The 21687-nt window shown below is 39.7% G+C and overlaps 1 protein-coding gene across 3 annotated transcripts in view; it reads right to left on the reverse strand.

Annotated features, from left to right (window-relative positions):
- Positions 1–21687, reverse strand: part of FMN1 (formin 1) — a 136134-nt gene that overhangs the window by 16667 nt on the left and 97780 nt on the right. For all 3 annotated transcript variants that reach the window (XM_033144837.1, XM_033144827.1, XM_033144818.1), the window contains 2 exons: positions 12624–12716; positions 1176–1227 (listed from right to left, as the gene is read on the reverse strand). In XM_033144837.1, the coding sequence (XP_033000728.1) occupies positions 1176–1227; positions 12624–12716 (145 nt within the window). The remainder of the gene's footprint in view (positions 1–1175; positions 1228–12623; positions 12717–21687) is intronic.

A 21687-nucleotide genomic window follows, 5' to 3' on the forward strand; every position in this document is an offset into this window, starting at 1 on the left:
TTCAACGTATCAACTGGGCTTTAGTGTCAACAACAATTTGTACCTACACAGCAAATCCCTTTTGAAACTGAAGACAACTGTAGTTAAACGGTATACAAATTGTCAAGTGTCTGGTAAAATTGTTCCTAGACTACACCTCTTCAGGTCTGAACGCTTCCCTGCATTAAAAAAGACACAGCAGAAATTCTCCCTTCACAAAAGCCAAGATGCTGAGATGAAACGTTCTAAGTCTGCTGCTATGGCTAAGGAACTGCTCTATGGAGCTTGCAGCTTGAGTTCGAGTTCCCAGAGATTCTCTCTTGGAGGAAGGAACACAGTTCAGTCACAGGGTGTTACATGCAAAAGGTCCCAGATTCAATCCCGGCATTCCCTAGTAGAGCAGAGTGAGGCCCCTGGCTGCAAAACTGGAGAGCTGCTGCCAATGGCTCAGTTTGGAAGGAATGCTAAGTCAAATCATTCCTCACCGTGAATATGCAAGCATGCAGACTTATGGAGAAATTGAAGCCGCTTTGCTGCTTCTTCAATCCTGCTGCAGCCACACTACTGTGACCCAAGCCATGACTCAGCAAGCCGAGCTCAGTATGTTGCCTAAACCCAGACTAGTGGTTTGTCTCTTTCCAACAAACTTAGCTTGAAGCAGTGCAGCAGCAGCAGCAGCAGCAGCAGCAGCAGCAGCAGCAGCAGCAGCAAAACTGGTGGAGGTGCAAAACATTTCCAGTCTCCTGTCTTGGGAGTCCATCCACTGGTGCATTCATGCTAAACCATAGTTTGCTTTAGTGCTATGTGCGGACTGTGTGTAGACGTTTGAGCCGCGCAGACCAATGACCTCACTTAATCTAAGGCAGCTTCTTATATTACCAAGTCTCTGCTTTTTCTGTGCATGTGATTATTTTAATCAATCATTCAACACCCCTCACCAAAACCTGGAGTCTGCAGTAGAACACTCTAAGAACAGTTTTTACCACATAATGAACTGTTTTGTCTAGAAAGCTTCCATTTCAGACAGCTTGTTCCCTAAAGTCCAAGACAAGCTGTATGAAAATGCTGGAAGTATGAGCATGTGTTTAAAAATAAGGACTCTGGTGCATTTGATGATTTTTCACTTATTCAAATATATTTAAAGGTGAAGTAGGACCTTTCATAACGCAACGTGTTAAAGAAGCTGTAATACTCACCACTTCTGCACATTCTCCAAATGGCTCTCCACTGTCTTATGTTCTTCTACAGCTACAAATAAACAACATGTTTATAATTTAAGAAAGCAGATTATGTACCTGCATTTTAAAGTATTTTTTTATATATTTCACATTTCTCATACTAAGAGTGAGCTATTTCAAGCATTATAGTGTATTCTTGTAGACACTGTAGGGAGTAGTGCTGAAACTTTCCACCCTGAACATGTGCAAGGATTGTGGAGCCCAGTGCAGTGGGGATAAAAGAAGTATTTCTACAAATATCACATGGGCTCTAAACTTAATTGGATGTACATGCACAGCTTTCAAGATGGGTATTACATGTTAAAAGGAGCTTTCCAGGGTGTCTTTTATCAGAGAACTATTCCTGTTGTGTGTTGCAAAAGCACCACATTTATAGTGAGGACATGCATAATTGTCCGTTTTCCTGTTTTCCATTTAGCTCTTGCATGCTGAAGCAAACCAAGACAGGTACCTTGTTGCAAGCTCATCATGGCTTCCTAATGTGTGGGTTGAATGCTTGTCTCACACTTGTTTCTTATACATGATGTGAACATGAAGTACACGTAAGTATTTTAAAATGTGGCATGGAGTCACACTTGCACATCTGCTATTGTTCCTAGAATCACAGAATTGTAGAGTTGGAAGGTACACCAAGGGTCATCAAGTCCAACCCCCTGCAATGCAGGAATCTCAACTATCTAACATCTAGAGGATCCATTCATTACAGGTGCTTTCCTCCCTCACCCTTCAAACCACAGATTTCGTTTTATTCAGAACTTTTGGTATTCTCGGTTAATCAGTATAGGCCCTCAATTTAGGATCTTAGAAGTTTTCCGCATCTTTGGTAACGAAGCCATTAGGTCTGGTACTATGGAAAACGAAGAAAAATGTTTCTCTGTCCACCTTCCTCACACCATGCAGAATTTTATACACCTCTATCATATCTTCTCTCACTCGCCTTTACTTTAAACTAAAAAGCCCCAGATGTTGCAAAGGTGCAAGCTACTGCCCAAAGTAGATTTTCTTTATTTAATGATTGACAATTGTAGGCGACAGACAAAATGAAATGAATTTGACCAGATTGTGAATTAATTCAAACCAATTTTTTTAAAAATCACATAGAAAACTTGCTTTATTTGAGGAACTCTGTTCCCATTGATACACAGGACCAGAGCTAGAAAGCTGGCTCTAGCTAGACAATTATTGAGTACAAATTCCATAAAAGACAGACATGTTAATTTGCTGTGGCAAAAACTACACAAAGATTGGTGGCACTTTACAGACTGATGAGGGCATTTTCACACCTCATTGAAATAAATCTCTGAGCTTCAATTCATTTTCATGGATATGAATAGCACTTTTTGAAAAGTAAAGTGGGTTAAGGAAGCTTCAACACCAGACCAGAGATCACCTCAACCAAATCAGGCAGAGAGACAATTTGAGGAGTGGGTTGTCTAGCACATTAATGGTATCCCTGCTCTGTCTCAGAAGTCCACCATTAGGTGCATACACTCAAAATTAAAAAGGTAAAGGACCCCTGACAGTTAAGTCCAGTTGCGAACGACTCTGGGGTTGCAGCGCTCATCTTGCTTTACTGGCCGAGGGAGCTGGTGTTTGTCCGCAGAGTTTTTCTGGTTCATGTGGCCAGCATGACTAAGCCGCTTCTGGCGAAACCAGAGCAGCGCACGGAAATGCTGTTTACCTTCCCGCTGGAGCAGTACCTATTTATCTACTTGCACTTTGGCGTGCTTTCGAACTGCTAGGTTGGCAGGACCTGGGACCGAGCAACGGGAGCTCACCCTGTTGCAGGGATTCAAACCGCCGACCTTCTGATCGGCAAGTCCTAGGCTCAGTGGTTTAGACCACACTCAAAATTAGGTGATTGCTAAACTGGACAGGAAGATAAAAATCACATAAACTACTGCAACTTTACCTCCCTGACCACCAGAATCATATAGATTTGCCATCAGGAAACCGAGTGCATGAAATGTGGACCAATTTACAATTCTAGTCCCAGCCAGCCAGATCTCCAATATGTGCCAGGTCAGCTCATGTATACAAGGCCAAATTCTGGATGACCAAGTCCTTGACTGGTACTCGCCCGATATGTAGCACGATTAATATTACCCCCCCCCCCGTATCACGGTCCTGATCCTTCCTGGTAATTTGATTATTATTTTAAAACTCTCTGTGTTAATTGCTTATGATCAATTAATGAAATGTCTATTTTTGTTCCCAAGTCCTGTTCCCCCCAGCATGGGGGAATTACACTGGTGTGGCTCAGCTGTACCAACAATAGGCTGGCTAAATCAGAGAATTGCTCAATCCTAACTTGCTCATCCTAGCAGATTTTGGGTATGGATTGCTCCCTTAAGATGTACAGGAGACCTGTGGGTATAGGGCAGTATACAAATGTAATCAATAAATAATAAAAATAACAACAATATTTTTAAGGGGCATGTTTGTAACAAATCTTTAAAATGCCAGGTTTTATATGCGCAATACTGTAACCTAACCTGTTTTCAAACCAGTGTTGCTTTGATGTTTAAGAAGTGTACATTTGTAAGTATAGTGTATACATATTTGTGCAAGTGGGTGTGCAAAGGGTAAGATAGTACTCATCCCTAAACTGGAAGGATTTTGGAAGTCTTAACATTTTTCAAGTCCATGCTACATGAAATCTCTAGTATTCACAACTAATGCAGAAACACTGATTATATTTATGCATTCAGCCCACAGAACAAATTCTACTGTTTATTATCAGAAGTAACACAAGGAAACTAAGAAAATATGCTCTGTTTAAAATAGGATAATGTTGCCTATATATTTGTCAAAATAATGTTGAAGTTTAGTTTACTAGGTATTATGACAGTGAGGCCAGCTAAGCCAGATATTATATATCCATTTTTCTTTGGTATCTTTCAATATAAACGACAATCTCATCCCCCTAGAAATTTGCTTTTGCAAGACAGATTGTTTTACTTAAAGAAAACTTCTGCTTAGAAGATGAAAGATGATATTTTAAATTTTGTTTTCAATTAATATATTCTTTAGCAACACTTTACTAAAATATACTGGTGCTAACAGAATACCCTGCACGCCTCTAAATTTAGATTATGCTGAAAGTAATGTTTTTCTAACTGGAAACTGCAAAAATCTAATTTTGCAAAAATATTCTCATGCAAGTAGGTTAAAATGACATTAATCTATCATTCCTTCTTCAACTGGGATTACAGATAATAATTTTAAAAACACGTTCTTATTAAACATAACAGAAATGTATGCTAGTATTACAAACAGAATGTCATTGATTCATACTTCTGAGATTGCTAAGCATACCCAAACAGTTTAGGAAACTTGAAAATTAGTTTTAATCCCTTTTAAACTCAGTAAATTTAAACTAATCTATTCTGCAGGCGGATTTCACATATAAAATCTTCTAGCAAGAATTAGAGAAAAAACATAAAGATCAGCACATTCTTGGTAAGGGGTAATATGTTCAAAATTATGATAAATGATGGTCCATAAGAATAGGAAACAGGTCTTCTCTAAAACATGAGACTGTTATAAATACCCAGCTAACAAGTAAATTGGTTTATATATCCAGCCTGATTTGTAAAGAATGGGTCATTGTGTGAGAGTGTGTGTGTGTGTGTGTGTGTGTGAGAGAGAGAGAGAGAGAGAGAGAGAGAGAGAGAATGCATAGGGGCAGAATGAAACTAATTTTAGGGGGGAAAACATATGAAAGTGAAGGCTTGAAATGTTTTAGAAGAGAAAAACCACAGCATTACCTCCTCCTGTGGGATGCTAACAATGATTTATGAAGCTGAGGTTATTTCTTCACATTGAGCTTTGTAAAGATTGGTTTCACATGATCAGGTAAAAAATATAGGCATGCAAGATGTGCAGCAGACTCACAGATCAGAACATATGCAAAACCATGTTTTCCTAAATCAGTTAAAAGGTGGAAAGGATATATATAAAAAAACAAGGGCTTTCATTTTCATTTATTTCCCCTCCCTCATTAGGACATTCTCCTTTTATGAAGTTAAGCCACTTCTGGTGGTCAGGAGCAGAGGCTCATTGTAAATGCACAGCAGGATAGTGGCAAAGCAGAGATTAATTCTTCATAGATTTATATAGACTTTTTCCCCACTGTTAATTGCTTTGTACCATTTCAAAGGTGCTTATGTTGCCTTTTTTATTGTTGGTTACTGACTTTATTCTGGCATATGGTGGTTGGCGCCAAGTCAGAAAATGAGCATTTTATACCAGAATGAAAATTGGATATTTGACAGTTTCTGAAAGAGAGCATGGGGCAAAGAAGTTGTGCGACAAGATTTATAGCATATTTTATATGGAGCACATCTGTTTCTTTGCTCATTTAAATGTATATTTCAATCACAGTGAATAGATTAAAGGCACAAATGGATATGTGTGTGAGTGTGCGTTAGGAAAAATAAAGAACTGCAGTAGTCAGTTTTTTTAATCCAAGTGTTGCTTGGAAGGAAGTGTAAATTTCAATAGCTTTTTTTGCTTAGAGAGTCAGAAAGTAATATTTGAGAATATTCAATGTTAGAAATGGTTTGCAGCGGCTTTAATATCCATAAAGGTGCTGGCCAGATTGTGAATTGCAGCTTAATATACAAAACCAGGCCACTAGCAAATGATCCTGCATAATGTTAAAAATGCAATGAACACGTGAGTCTGTTTCTATTCTTTTCCTTCAGAATTTACACCTTTAAAGCTGCGTGCATTGATGCTGAGCTAGAGAAAGGGCTTGGTTAGACCAGTGGTCAAAACTGCGCTGAACAGGGTTGCTGTTTTTTAGTTCAGAATATAGCCATGTCTGAAACATCATAACTAGATTGAAACTATCTGTCCAAAGAGTTAAATGAATTAGGTAAGCCTCCCTACACTTGTTTCTCCCAGTAGGACTTTCTCAGACGTCTCATTTCACACTGGCCAAAAATATAACCAGATGCAAATATGGTACTGAAAGTATGCCCATGTTTAACTTGTATGAAATTCATAATTGGTAGTAAAATCAATTAGTATTTACTATGTGTGCACACTGGATCTGTGTATTCCCTGAATAACAAGGCAAATTGGGGTGATTCAGGGCACATCCTCATGTTCCCAAGTCAGAGCATTAACAAGGCATGTCAAAGTGGATCAGAAGACATCTACATGTGTGGACATTGGTAGTGGAAGGGAGCTGTTTAGAGCTGGAGAAGGGAACTGGAGTAAATATTTCCACCTCTAGGAAAGTCATTGGAAGACTCTAGGCCAAACCAGGCCACTGGGGGTACTACTTGTCTAATGAAATTGTCATCCTAGAGGCAAAACAGGGATGTTGAGGGACAAATGCCTATAGAAATAGGATTTGGCATTTTAGTGACATTGAAGAGATAGGGACAGCCTTGGCTTTCCACACCCCCTGACTCTATTTTCAAAGCAGTTCTCCAGTGAAAGCTAGTTGCTGACTAAGACCTTGGAATCTCATTTACCTTTTCTGTATCTTCATGAAGAATGTAGGCTGAATATTCATGAAGGATTTATATCCAGTCACCTGATCCCTGTTCATGAACCAGCCTTCCTAATCTGGACTAACAAATGTGCTCATGGACATATGATGGTGACGTAGCAGACCAAATGGTGCTTGGGCTGAAAGAAGGCAGATCGCCACATATTCAAAAATCATGTATGGGAGATTGCAGGGATATTAGGACACAGGGCAATTGTTAGACCAGTGTGAAATAGTCATTCCTTCCCACTAAACAATACTCTTAGGCAGTACTTTAGAATTTTAAAGATGGAAAACCTGAAAATGAGCTTGTATAAGACTCCTGCATTTAAAATGAATAACCACAACAATGAATAAGGGTTATAAAGAAGTTAATCCATTATGGCTTGAATGCTATACATCTGTGTCTATGGACACGAATAATTATGATGTGGTCTGGGATAACTTCTATTATCAAAAGAATAGTTACTTCCTGGTTGATAAGGACAGCAACTGTCAAACCAGGTGGTTTAAATGAGTTAACTTGTACAAATTTGATCCCTTTATGTAAAACACAACTGTGAATGGTATTAGGAAAGCTTTCTTTTCAATAGATTGCAAAATTTCAATTAACAGTAGCGTTTGCTACTTCACAGGGCGAGATCCATTTCATATTCGAATTTGTGTGCACTGAGCCTCTTTCTACAACTGCAAACAGCAACTACATGGGCAAATAAACATTCCTGTTGAAAAGAGAATCTCAGTACTATCTCCTTGTAAGATTCATTTTTTTCTGTTGAGAGCAGACAGTCATATCCTATCCCTGGCACTACTAACATTTTTCCAGTCGCCTGCAGCTGTTGCAATTCATGGCCATGGAAAGAAAGGGGAAACATGCCTGCGCATGAGGCAATGAAAATCAGGATCACAATAAATGTTTAGCAACAAATGGAATTTGAAAAACATGGAAATTATGGTTATTCAAACACTGTTTCACTAAAAACATATGCCATAGATGGAAAAATTGATGAACTGTGAAGCATATTTCTGATTTTTTAAAATTACTATTCCATTATGTTTTTACCACTAATTAAAAATATCCACTAATTAAAAATATATCATGCTTTGGCTATCAACCATCCAGGAGTTTCTTCCCAGATCAGTCCTTTATGAGTAAGAGCAGCTGGCCTCACATATGCTAACATGTTCTGCCTCTTCTGTAACAAAGAATATAAAGCCATTTTCCTTCCCTCATGGAGGTTATGTGTGAATGTCATGTATGCAACAGCAGACCAAATGTACAAAGAATAGGTGAGTAAGCAGCAGGGAATGCTTAAAGAAACATATCATCAGACTATTATGGGATACTTCATTTAGGGCTGGGGCAGGGGAGAGTTAAGAATTATTTTCCTTACTCAGGTTGTCAAAAGTAATAGTTGATTTTTCCAGAAATTATCATTTCTCGACTATTATAAAGATGATTTTTTTAAAAAAATGTACTTTTGCTCTTAAAAAAAAATACCTGCACACCAGCAGAACCAACAAAATAGCAAGATTTTCTGCCTCATGTACAGCCTGCGCAAATGAAACACTTCCAAGAGCCAGTGTGGTGTAGTGGTTAAGAGCAGTAGACTCGTAATCTGGGGAACCGGGTTCGTGTCTCCACTCCTCCACATGCAGCTGCTGGGTGACCTTGGGCTAGTCACACTTCTCTGAAGTCTCTCAGCCCCACTCACCCCACAGAGTGTTTGTTGTGGGGGAGGAAGGGAAAGGAGAATGTTAGCCGCTTTGAGACTCCTTCGGGTAGTGAAAAGCGGGATATCAAATCCAAACTCTTCTTCTTCTTCTTCTTCTTCTTCTTCTTCTTCTTCTTCTTCTTCTTCTTCTTCTTCTTCTTCCAATCCCTTAACAATAGCTAAAGTACTGGGAATGGGTGGTCTGCATAAGCCTTTACTAGGTAAGTTATTTAGCCTTATTACTACAGAGAAGGTATCCTGCTCGCAGGAAGACAGACACTTAAACAACAATCAGTAAAGCTGTAAACCGCTGCACTAGTGGAAGGGATTACACAGCCTTTAAGGGAGGCGTGACCAACATGGTGCTCTGCAGATCCTGCTGGACTACAATTCCCACAATCCCTAACCACTGGTCTGGTTGGGTGGGGAAAATGGGAGCTGGAGTCCCACAGCATCTGGAAGGTACATTTGCTACTTTTGCTTCAGGGACTGGAGGTGCAGAGCTGAAAACTTTGTTGCTAGACTTAAAACAAGTACTGTATTCAGTCAACACTATGCTATTCTCAGCAAACCACAGAGCTGAGCTGAAATTCTGAGAAACAATTTTAAGATGAATGTAGTATTGTCCATCAATGCACACATTTCTAGGCATAGGCTAGTAATACACGGAAGCAGGAGTCTCCTGCATAAGTGAACAATTTGAGGGGGTTCATCATTTTCCAACTTCAGCATTGTCAAAATCAAGAGAACCATGATTCTATTATGTTTCCTGGGGCGATAGACATGACAACATCCATGCAATTAACAATTGCATGAATGGTTGTAAAGAGCGGGTGCAAGGGCCCCAATCCTGATCAGGACTAGAGAGTGGGGGCACTCTCTATTTATTCCTACCCCATTCCTAGGGCCCCCAAACCTGCTATTTTCTCTAAAGTGGTGTAACATCTATTTTGCCCCAGGCTCCTGAATAATTTCAGCATGACAGTCCCTTTTAAGCAAACCTCGCATATCATAGAATACATTGTGGGGAGAGTATCTGAAGAAGTGTGCATGCACACGAAAGCTCATACCAAGAACAAACTTAGTTGGTCTCTAAGGTGCTACTGGAAGGATTTTTTTTTAATATTTTATTTTGTTTTGATTGCAGGGAGATGTTTATCTGTAGAAAAAGCTGGGAAATTATTAACAACTGGAGGTAGGTTTTTCCCATATGCTTTTTTTTGATTATTTAGGGTTGCTTAATTTGAACAGAAGGCTGGCTCAGAGTTTAGTGGAAGGCAATATATATCAAAGTGTGCGAGACTGCTGGTGTTAATGTGCACATATACACAGCGCTTTCTCAAGCTCACTTACTGCTAGAGCCATAAATATAAACTGCTAATTAAATGAGATGAAAAGACCACCAGAACAGACATACCTGTGACTGAAACAGTCCTACTGTGGAGGCCTTTCCTTGCAGGAACCCTGCTAAGTTTATGGGGAAGCTTAATATATGTATTACATTTTCTAGAAATGTATCATTAGTGAGGGGCAGGAACCTATGGTGAGATGTTTATAGTCTAGGGTTGTAACCCACTGCACATTTACATGGGAGTAGATCTTACTCAATACAGAGTGCAATATACTTTGTTTCAAAATTATTTGAATTTGGGAAGATTATAAAGCTAAAGTTTCAGGTCTCCTACACAGCCATGCTTGTGGAAGAAAAATGAAATTGTAAGACTAGCCACTCACATAATCAAACTGTGCCACCATGCATGCGATTTCTCAGGCATTTGGCAGTAAATTGCTGAAGACTTTTTTTTGGAGATACTGCCCGCTTGGGAATATCAATTTCCTTGAATAGGCACCGCAAGTCACAATTAGCTCTGCTTTCCCTTACAAGAGTCTCGTAGAACTGCTGTGACAATAGGAGATCTGTGTTCCTAATTGTAGTTTGTGATACTCAAAAGTGCAGTCCAGAAAAAAGGAGCATGCATTAATGCTATTGACTTAAATAGAAACAATTTTTTACTTTTTATGGAAGAAGGGGCATCAAATGATAAATGAGGTACAAGGTGACTAAAGTGTAAGGTAATACACTGGGGCTGAAGAATCACAGGGAAACTGATGGAGGTCTTAACTGGCAGTGACTAACCAGGAAAGAGGTCCTGGTGTAACCGATTTAAAATCCTTGATGTGCAGCAGCACTGGCAAAATGCAAAATCCATACTAGGGTTATGTAGCCTTTGGGATACTGTGTACAGTGCTGGTTGCCATGTCTAAAGAAAAAGTTATCACAGACCTGAACAGGGAGCAAAAACAGCAGTCAAAACGCTATGAAGAAAGTGGACAGAGAGGACTTGTTGTCTGCTCAATAATAGAAATTGATAGGTAGTAGATTTAGGATAGCTAGATATGGGAAAATACTCCACAAAATAAACGTATGGAATTTGCTGCCACATTATGTGGCACAAAACAGCAATGGCTAGGGACACTAGCAGAGTTCTTCTGAGGAAGGCTTTGAAATGAACTTCAGGGGCTCACAGAGGCACACCTGAAATGAGAGGTGAGTTTTTATAGCTCCCAGTTTCTTCCCCTGCTCTGAGCTAGAGAACAACTGCTGGCTTACTGAGCTGATAACTTTGTCAGAATAGACACCATTTTGGCCGCCATAGCTTCTCAAAATGGGCCACAAGCAATGCAACAGAGTTAGGTTGCCATATTATATTTCAAGCACTGAATTTAAGATGTGTAGGGGCAAAATATTAATGATGCTGGGAAGAAAGTCGCTCCCTGTGAAGGACCCATGAGGAGCAGCCTTCTTCCCACCCTTGGGTCTGTCCCCAATAGGACTGGCACAAGCAAACATATCCTGCAAGTCTGGAGCAGTGGTCTGTTTCTGAGCACTATTCCAAGTCCTGTGCTTACCTTTAAAGTCCCTGACAACTTAGTCTCTGAGGGATAATTTTCTCCCACATGTTTCTGCCCATGTGTTAAGATCTGTATTGAATACTTTTATTCATGTGCCCCCACTACTTGCAGTTAGCTGAGCGGTAACCAATAGGACTTTTTAGCTGTGGCACTTTTTCTCCACAACATTCTCTTCCATTGAGATTCACCTGCCACCTTCTCATGTATTTTAGCACCAGGTAAAAACCATTTTATTTTCCATGGCTTCTTAAACACTGGCTAATTTTGATTTTAATCTGCTCCATGAAGTGTGTTTTGTTGTCATCTTGTCAGCTTTGTTTTACTGTTTCTTGTTTTAATATTTTTTTATGGATTGTAAGCCATTCTGAAGCAATGGTTAAAATCAAAACCAGTCAATGAATTACTTACACAAAATATGAGAGATTAAAATGTTAGTAGAGATTGGCACAGAAGAGTCTTGCTGGGTAGTCTGCTTCATCAATTTGGCTCCATGGCTGACACAAGCCCTGACCCATGCCCCCACAGTTTCAGCTTTCAGAGTCAGCCCAACATTAGGCAGAATGAGGAGGCTACCCCAGGCAGCAGATCACAGAGCACAATGAGTGGCAGCAAGGTGTTGGAAGACTGTGAGTGGTATATGGCCTAACCTGTTGGTCCTAAGCTTTTGGTTTTATACGCTGAGCTCTTATTTTACTATGAGATCATACTATGAGGTGGGTTAGAAATGAATGAATGAATGAATGAATGAATGAATAAGCTGTTAAGTGCAGCACAGGGTGCTGTTCTGTAACCAGTGTAGGATTCATTTGTCTGACCAACTTCCATAGGTGAAATGATAGGGGAACGCCATCTTGTATTTCCCTTCAGCCAGCAAAATTGCCTTCAAGGAGGCAATTTTGTGCAGGACATGATTGACCTTAAAGGTTGTGAGGTGTGTGTGTTACGGTAGGAGGAGAGTACAATTTAACGGCTGGCTGAGACTAATGAGAATTGTAGTTTAAAACATCTGGAGGGTAACATGTTGGCAAAGTATTTTCTGAGTTATATAGTGTCTTTGTCCTTTGCAGGTAAGTAAAATTAAGGAAGCTAAGAGACCATTCGTATAATTGCTATAGTACCATCTGAAAATGTCTCCCTTCCCTATCTGTATGAAGAAATGGACACCAGCATTTGGTGCTAGTCTGAATCATTATTAAGAACAGAACCCTCATATGGCTGTATAAAGCATGAGAACACATATAAAACAAACAGTTTTTTTTGGAAAGCACTTACCTTCCAGGAAAAAGGCTTCCATTTTATCTTTAAAGGGCTGGAGATGTTCTTCTGGTGAGTCTCTGAAAACCACTTTCATCTGTTTTTCACAAACTGCAACGACAAGTTCAGTGTTACCTTTTAATAAAACCTTTTAACCAACTAAAATAACATTCAAGTATTCTCAAACATTCAAAAACCCAATGGCTATTTCATACTGTGCCTTTTATTGTAGAAACAAACAAGAGCATGAATGCAAGAACTGTCTCCTATCAGAACAGTAGAAGTATTATTTGAATTCTTTAATGAAAAAAATGGTTTTTAAAGATAGTGATTCTGCTGATCCACATTGGCTGCATTCTTAGTCATTAAAATATCTGTTTTTAAAAAATGTCATTCTCAACGGGGAATATCTTAGATTATGGTTAGCTTCAAAATCACAGTCGGCTCCCATGTCATGAAACAGGATTCGTTGTGTATTAACCACCCCCAAATTAGCCCTCATCACCTATATTAAAGTGCAGCACAAAAAGACACTAAAAACTCAACAATGTGCCTTATTTTAGAGGTGTCTACATGATTCAACGAATAGTTTAGTAAAACAACCCAGATGGCTCAAGCTTTATACTAAGAAGGCATTTTGAAACATTTGGGAGTTATGATTATATTGCTTCTGTGATTACTGAGATCCTGGCTGCAATCCTACACTCACTCACTTAGACCCAATGAACTCAGTGGCGCTTACTTCTGAGTAAACATCTAAGGAGCAGACTGTTTATTCCCCCCCCCCCCGATGATTTACAAACAGAGAAGTAAGCAAGGTAATTTACAGTCTCGCATCTTGGTCCCATAGTCATATTTTTGGAAATGGGGCCAGTTGACTTACACTGACATTATTTCTATATGTTCTATATGTTCTTAGGGTTAAACACTAGTCTACTACACACATCTGAAGAGAAAACAGCAGATTAATTGATTTGCACTTCGTAATAATTGAATTATCTTGTTGATAATTGAATTATATGTGAAGAGTGGCAATTTAAGGGAGATATGGTGTGGGGATTTAAAGAAAAACAATTAAATAAGAGGGAAAATGTTATAGCCTATTGGCGATATAAATGATTTGTAAATGAGGTGATGATGCATCAATGCTTACTTGCATGTAATGAGAATACTTTCATACCACATTGTAAATTCTCTTGCAGCAGTATATGCTTAAAAGACAACGAAGACATGCATAGAACTTAGTAGTTTCTTGTAAGTCAGTGATAATCCAGTTAATATTTATTTTACTTAGTTCTAATAAATGGAAAGAATACCTAGATAAATGGCAGATAGGCACTTATCACTGGTTATATAGGCAGTAATGTGAGAAAAGAACTGAAAGAGAGTGATAAATGCCTGGATAAGAGCTTTAAATATGTGTAACTTAATATATTTTTCAGAGTTATGTGATTTTCAGTTAACAACTCCCCATACTCATTACTACCTATAATTACCTAAGGGAATGGCACAGTTACAATCTGTGCAGTGACTTTTGAAAATGGAGGGGATTAGGCGGAGTTTGTAAACCAGGAGATCTAATAACACCCACTCATGGGATGTTCAAGTCGTATTTTCTTGACAGCTTTTAAAAAACCCTGCTATTCCATGTACTCTGCATAGTGGCTGTAAGTTATTATATAACGGGGAAATCGGTGCAATTATTTAGTAAGAATTTGAGGTGGACTTGCTTTTATTGCTTTGGGTCGCCATGAACCCAAAAAGGATTTCTTCTACTCTAGCAAATTCCAACTTCATATAGAGAGTGTGTCCGGTACATGCACTGAAGGGAAAGATATGCAAATATTAAGTGATATCCTGTGTTTTCTCAAACTGGCAACAAGCAATGGGGCAGAGGACCCTTACTCTTTGTGCCAAACCTATTTCCTGTGCCACCATGGCAGCTTGGCACGTAGGGAAAGCTATTGGCCTTATCTCAGATGCACTGCAGTTGCCACAGCTGAAGACAGTGCATACGTTTCCTCTTTTCTGATGAAGCATAAGTGGACATCCTATCTATGAAGTATGTATGAAGTGACAAAGGCATGCATAAAGATAGGGTGGCCCGCTTATGCAGGGGGGGGGGAACTACACCAGTGGGAAACGTTCAGAAAACAAAAGAGGGCACACAATTGCACAATATCTGCATGTGCTAACTTTTGTTTTTATATCAGAGATATAAATACATCAGCATAATTATTTAATTTAAATAGAAATATAGTACATATGACCCTTGGGAAGACTGTGAATTGTGTATCTGCTCAAACTGCTGATTTAGGTGATAATTGTTGATGGGCAATGTCAAAATTCCTACTTTGCCTTATGGTTCTTTATCATTAAACCAGACTTGGACCAAACAGCCCTTCAAATAGATGTCCCCTGTAAAGCAGGACACAAGGTGCAGTGGAAACTCGCGGAAGATCTTTGTAGTCATGAGGAGTCAGGTGGCATATCCTCCTCCCTTTTCCATCCTCAGTCTTGAAATTAGCAAAGTAATGCTTATCTATGGTACATGCCGAAAGGAAGATGTCCAGCTGTAATAAGTTGTTGGTGAGGAAGATACAATTAGTTGTGAACACCTTTAGCTGCCAAAGATCTTAGCCAAGCCACACCCAGGTGCCTGACCAGTTGGGAATGGCACCTGATAGCCAGGTGGAATCAATCAAACCTATTAAGTTAACTATATAAACGAAGGAATGGAGGGGACCGATTGGGCTTCGCCACAGACCAGGTACCGGGTGCTGTGGGTTTCCTGGCATAGGGGGTCTCTCTCGCCGCTCCTTTGGGGCCCCGGGCGGCAGAAGGGGAGATTCTGCTTGGGCTTTTATCAGGTATGCTACATTTGTCTGCTGCTGATTGTATCTAGAAATAAAAGCATATTTGTTCTTCTTCCATTGGTGTGTTCATTGGATCCAGACCCCAAAAGAACCCTGCCCCTTGGTGGGACACAAGGCCACCTATTTATGGGAGTTAGGCAGAGAAGTAGTTTTGGTAGAAGAAAGAGGATCACAAGGATCTTAACAAACATAAAGTTTCAAACAAATCCATGACATATCAACGTGTTTTTACAAGCTGGTGCAGAAGAACTCCAATCAGAGCACGCAATACACGTGGACCACCAGAAACATTTAGCAAAAACCTCCCAACCAACGAAGACTAAAATAGCTCTTTTTGGAAAAACACAACACTTCCCCTACAAAATACCCCCCTTCAGTATTATGTAAAATTGATCTTTCTGCCACTTAGTGTTGCAGAAAAGGCATTCCAAGTTTAAATTCGGTATCCTTAAAAATGGAATATAATTCATTTAAAAATAAACAATTAAAGAAGAATATAAACAGTAGGGCCTGTGCTTGTCCCAAAACACTTCACAGTGCTATTTTCTTAACTGTTGACTTGGCAGCCACCAATGCTTACAACAGAGCATGATAAAATGGGAGAAAAAAAGAATGCAGCTTCCTGAAGAATATATCTGAAGAGAGAAAAGCTTCTCACCTTTCAGTCTGACCCCAGAACTTAAAAATAGTAAAACTAATGCCACAACCTACAAATCAAAGTTTCCAAGTAAACTAAAGACAACGAAGGTAAAGGTAAAGGACCCCTGGACGGTTAAATCCAGTCAAAGGTGACTGAGGTGCAGTGCTCATCTCGCTTTCAGGCCAAGGGAGCCGGCGTTTGTCCACAGACAACTTTCCGTGTCATGTGGCCAGCATGACTAAACCACTTCTGGCGCAACAGAACACCGTGATGGAAACCAGAGCGCACAGAAAAGCTGTTTACCTTCCCACTGCACTTCCCACTGCATTTATCTAATTGCACTTGTATGCTTTCAAACTGCTAGGTTGGCAGAAGCTGGGACAGAGCAACAGGAGATCACCCTGTCCTGCAGATTCGAACTGCTGAGCTTCCAATCGGCAAATTAAATGTTCATATATCAAATTCGACTATTAAATTCATTGATGTGGGTTTTATAGCTTACATGATTCCATTCATATTTACTCAGAAATAATTTCCAACGATTTCAAAGGTATCTAATGATACTTTTCTATATTTTTGTGTGGGATTCACTACAGAATGCACTGCACATTTTTATTCGCTAGTTTAAAATATTAATGGAAGCAAACATATGTATATCAATATGGAATATTTAAAGAACTGACAGTCTTAATTTCATGGAGACTTGCTAAGTAGCAACATGGTGTAGTATCAGGCAAGGAAATCCTTTGTCCTTGAGCAAGTTCTTTTCTTTACAGTCTGGGAGCAGCAGAATCTATCAGTAATGGAGAAAATGTCCAAAGCATGCAGCCCAGTTCAAGATGGGACTGGAAATCCTGGATGGTGTAGGGAGTGGGCAGGAAAGGCAGGCAGTATCTCCCCAGACAAGTAACTTGCCCTTTCCCTTCACTGCTAGATCCCTACTGTTATTTCAAGGAAGATAATTTTATTGTTACTTGAATGGAAATCAAAACTAAACTACATACTGGAAATTAAAATAAAGCTGCAATACTAAACATGCTTACTTGAAAGGTAGCCTTATAAAATAAATATAGTTTATTTTAGAATATATTGGTTCAGGAACTGGCTGGATGGAGAGGAGTGGTGGTGGGAGGACTAGCTGGGGAACTCCCAAGGGAAGAAGGCTCAGAAATGGGGATTGTTGGTTGGATGATGATGAGTGGTCAGAGGGAGAAGAGGAAATGGGAGGTGGTGTCAGAAACTGAAGAGGTAATAGGGTTTTATAAGCAGGAAGAGGCTGTGGCAGAGAGAAGTCCATAATAAGAGGCAGAAGTGGAGGCTGGAGAGGAGTGGGCCCAAAAGGCCGAGATTAGCAGGCTGCTCAAGAAGCCAAGGGGTCTCCTTCTCCTGCTGCGACCAGGTCTCCTCCCTGTAGGTCTTCTAGGACCAGCCGAGGTATGAAGAGGTCAGAGCAGAGACAGATGCGTCAATGGGGTCTCAGACTGCTTGGGAACAACCCGGGGGAGAGGAGGCTTAGACAACTGTGTGAAGGCAGGGACCTTCGGTCTTCACAACTATCTCATTCAAAGGTGTTGCTGTGCTCACTAGGCCTGGCCCTCCTGTGCTGTTCGTTTCTTTGAATAAAGACTTAACTTCACTGATGCCGTATGAGTTATAACTGACCTGCTCCTAGCACCTGCCCCTGACTAAGCATTAATGTGAAATATATCATTTCTTTTTTTCTTTCAGCCATGTAAGTCTTGGTGCAAAGCTCTCTTCCTCATACCAAAATGCTTTAAAATGAGGAAGTCGGGCAGAGATGTCTTACCTCCCTTGCTGCGGGTGTTGGTCAAATCACAGCAGCTAAAGAAGGGGACTGGAATATGCTGTCATTCAGGAAGGGAAAGAAGCATGCATGTTCAATGTAAAGGTGCATACTTATATTTATCCTAGTCAGTTTTATTGAGAAGTGGGGTGACTGTTTTGTTTAAACTGAAGATAAGGAAGGTTCTAAAGGAGACTGGATTCTTAAAAAACAAAAAAAAAACAAAAAAAACCTGAATACAGGCATGAAATGACTTCCTTGATGGACTCTTAGAGAGGTCTGGAAGGAACTGTTTCTGCTAATGACTCTTCATGTTCCTTTCCAGTCTTCTCCCTTGATAATGAAATGTACTGTAGTAAACAGTCGTTCCTCATCCTGTGCCACACTGGAATGATGGCTAAGGAATTATGGCTAAGGGCAGATCTGAGGATTAAGAATCCAACTTGAAAATGCAACTTTTTCTCTGGAGAGGTTCGAATGACTTTAGCAGGACGATGCTGTAGCAAAGAGTAGCAGCCAAGAGGCCTGGAGAGTTAAAGAAAGAGACAGCGGTGTAAATGGGACACTGAAATTGAAGCTTGTTTCATGAGGTTGGTTGCTACACTAGTGTGGATCACCAGTTCACGAAGGATATCCTTCCTGAATACTGGCTTGTGTATATAATAAAGAAAATACGACTCGCCGTCAAATAGGGGTGCTTCAAAGCTCACTCAACAAACCATGGCCCAAAGAACCTTGAGGTGGGCATGACAACTGCTAGTGAATCAAACTGAATTCCCTTTGTAGTGGACTGCAATATTCAAATAGTGCATTACAAAAATAGAGCCCTTTAGCAGACCTTAGCACATGGGGCGAATTCTCTCCCCTTCCTTCCCCAATGTGCACCCTTTCTTCTCTGTCCTGTGTTCCAGCACAGTTTGCCCATGAAGAAGTTTGCCTGAAGACCTTGTACCAATAGCTGCAGCTGCCTCAACACAGAACACAGGGTTAGTTACAGTAGGAAGAGATGTTCCCTTGGACTGACACAATCTGGAGGTAGGATTCCATCAAATTCTTTTGGCAGAGCTGCATGGAACCTGAAAGGCCTTTAGACAGGACCGACTGATTCTCATACATTTGGCATTACCAAATGTTTAGCAGTCAGAACAGCAGCTTTGCATTTCAACATATAAGAGTGATGGGGCTTCTTAAGAGAGACCCCGTTCCAATTTAGTATCAAATGCAACCAGTTTTAGCATCACGTGCAAGCAGCTTTATGTAATCGTTTGCTTCGGTACATTTTAAAATAGATTTTCTGGATGCCTGCCGTGTGTCGGCTGCATCAACCTTAAAACGAGTATTAAAATTATCTATACTGCAAAATGTGTATGGAATGTAATGAGAGGCATTCCTTAAAATTCCTCAACTTGCGTACTGTTAGATGTATATTGTGGTTCCCACGGCAAAGCTTAGAAATCATTAGCAAAATGTTCAAACATAGCTTGAGCTTCTGATTAGCAGTTTGCCACTCTCTACAGATTTAATGGGGTATTTGGCTCAACCTGGGGGAAAAAATCCCCAAACAAACTAAAATATTTACAAAGCTGAGTGTCTCTCGCTTAATGCCTGTTGGGCAAATTGTCTTTTAAAACTCCACAGACACTTGTAAATCTGTCCAAAGAATCATTACATATAAACAAACCTTCATGTAAGGGGTACTGCAGTGTCAATCAGGCGGGAGTTGGTATTTCTAAGTGTCATTTTAAAAGTAAATGTAAAACTAGAAATAGTTCAGTGTTGATAAGAGTGAATTGCTGAACAAATACTAGGACCTACCAGTAGCGCTTATGGGAATCATCCTGACAGTGAACCCAAGTATTTAACAGCATGGACCCCTGTAAACCTGTCACTGATACTATCCTTCATGAATTACACACCAGTGAAAGTTTCTAACAGCCACTACTGTTTGTGTATCTCCTAATGTCTGCTCAGAGCCTGACAGTTAATAGCATCACAGGATTGTTAAAGACATGCTTATTTCATAGTCCATTTGAAACCATGTGCCTCCTGGACAGAAGCTTTATAATTGGGATGTTAAACTCAGGGCATAAATTATTTTTCTAAGGAAATAATACTGCAAAGATTGGTATTATTTGTTGTTAGCGGCTAGGTTTCTATTATTTTATATGATTTTAACACACATAGTTTGTAAATTCTTTGCTATTTATAAAATTTATTTTTGTAAAAGTAACTTTATAAAAAATACAATTATTTTAAACAAATACACACCAAGAGTATCTTTTGCCTCTACTTCATTCACAATTAATTCCTAAGTACCAGATATGTCTATAGCAACCAGTTTTTTATGTGATTACTCCCATTACAGTTGTACATCGGAAGTCGAACGGAATCCGTTCCAGAAGTCAGTTTGACTTCCAAAACATTCGGAAATCAAGCCACGGCAGACGTTTGGGTTCCAAATACTGGTAACATTTGCAAACCGGAACACTCACTTCCAGGATTGTGGCATTCGGGAGCCAAAACATTTGACTTGCAAGACGTTCGGGATTAAAGGTATGATTGCAGAAGTCTGTTCTCACAACAGGGCTTTTGCACCATCTCTCTACCAAAGACTCCTGTTGCCCCACCCCCAATGCCTCAAATGCCTCTCCTGAGGGTCCAGAAACCTTCTGGAAAGTCCTGGGATATGGTGTGAGGGGCTGCAGTTGGAGGAGAGAATGGGGGGGGGGGCAAAGGCACCTTGTGCAAAGTAGAACAACATAGATTTAGATTTAAAAAACAGCAACAAATCATGCTTGGGGTTTTACCGTCTTGGTTTGATGAGGCATCTGAATGCAGCCATTCTCACAGAATCCTTCCACACAGAAATGTCCAATAAAGCTAATGCAGATTTACAGAAGACAAATTTGCACCTGAATTGATCATCACCGCCTATAAAAACTGCACCCCTGTGTCTATGTGAACAGGTCAAATACTTGGTGTTTTGTAAACCATTTTGTAGGACAAAATGACCTCGGACTGGCGCTACAGGCTGGCTGGTTAAATAAATGAGTCTCAGCCTGTTTTGGGGTAGGAAATGGTTCAACATCAGCGGAATACTATTGCACAATGTAGCAGATATGAACATGAACTTTGATGTAGTATGGGCTAAAGTTTTAACATAGTTTGGAACGAGAGATGAAAATTGATCTTTCAAAGTCGACGGTTTAGGCATGATTGAAAGACTATTAGCTTAATATGAAATATTCTGTTTTCCCAGTATTGGTTATACCATACATATCTGGCACTTTTAAAATTAACTTAGGCACACACTCAAACTGGTTAAATTGTGGGTTTCTCCAAAGTTGTTGGAAAGAAGATAGCAGATAAACCTTTGGTTTGATCCAGCAGAACTTATGCTCAAGTTTTTTTGGCTTAAAGAGCTAGGCAAAGCAAAGCAGTATTTGACATCTCGAGTTTTACAAATCACCTTAAACTATTATATTAAGAAGCATCCCAAAAATAAATCAAGCTAAAAGCAAACAAAACAAAAACTGCTAGCAAAGTTAAATATTTTTTCGCACCATAGCAACACATCTAAGACTCTGGACACTGTATTTGCTTTAAAGCTATTGTTTAGATTTTGGAAATGTTGTAGCCAAACATTTGAAAAGGGGGAAATGGAGAATGTAACAATTATAAACTGAAATACCAGTAAAGAGCCCTTCACTTGAGTCATTCATAGTTTAATTTTACGCTGACTGTTAACTAGAAAAAAATCCT

The sequence above is a fragment of the Lacerta agilis genome, chromosome 1 (genome assembly GCF_009819535.1).
Source record: "Lacerta agilis isolate rLacAgi1 chromosome 1, rLacAgi1.pri, whole genome shotgun sequence".
NCBI classification, from domain to species: Eukaryota; Metazoa; Chordata; class Lepidosauria; order Squamata; family Lacertidae; genus Lacerta; species Lacerta agilis.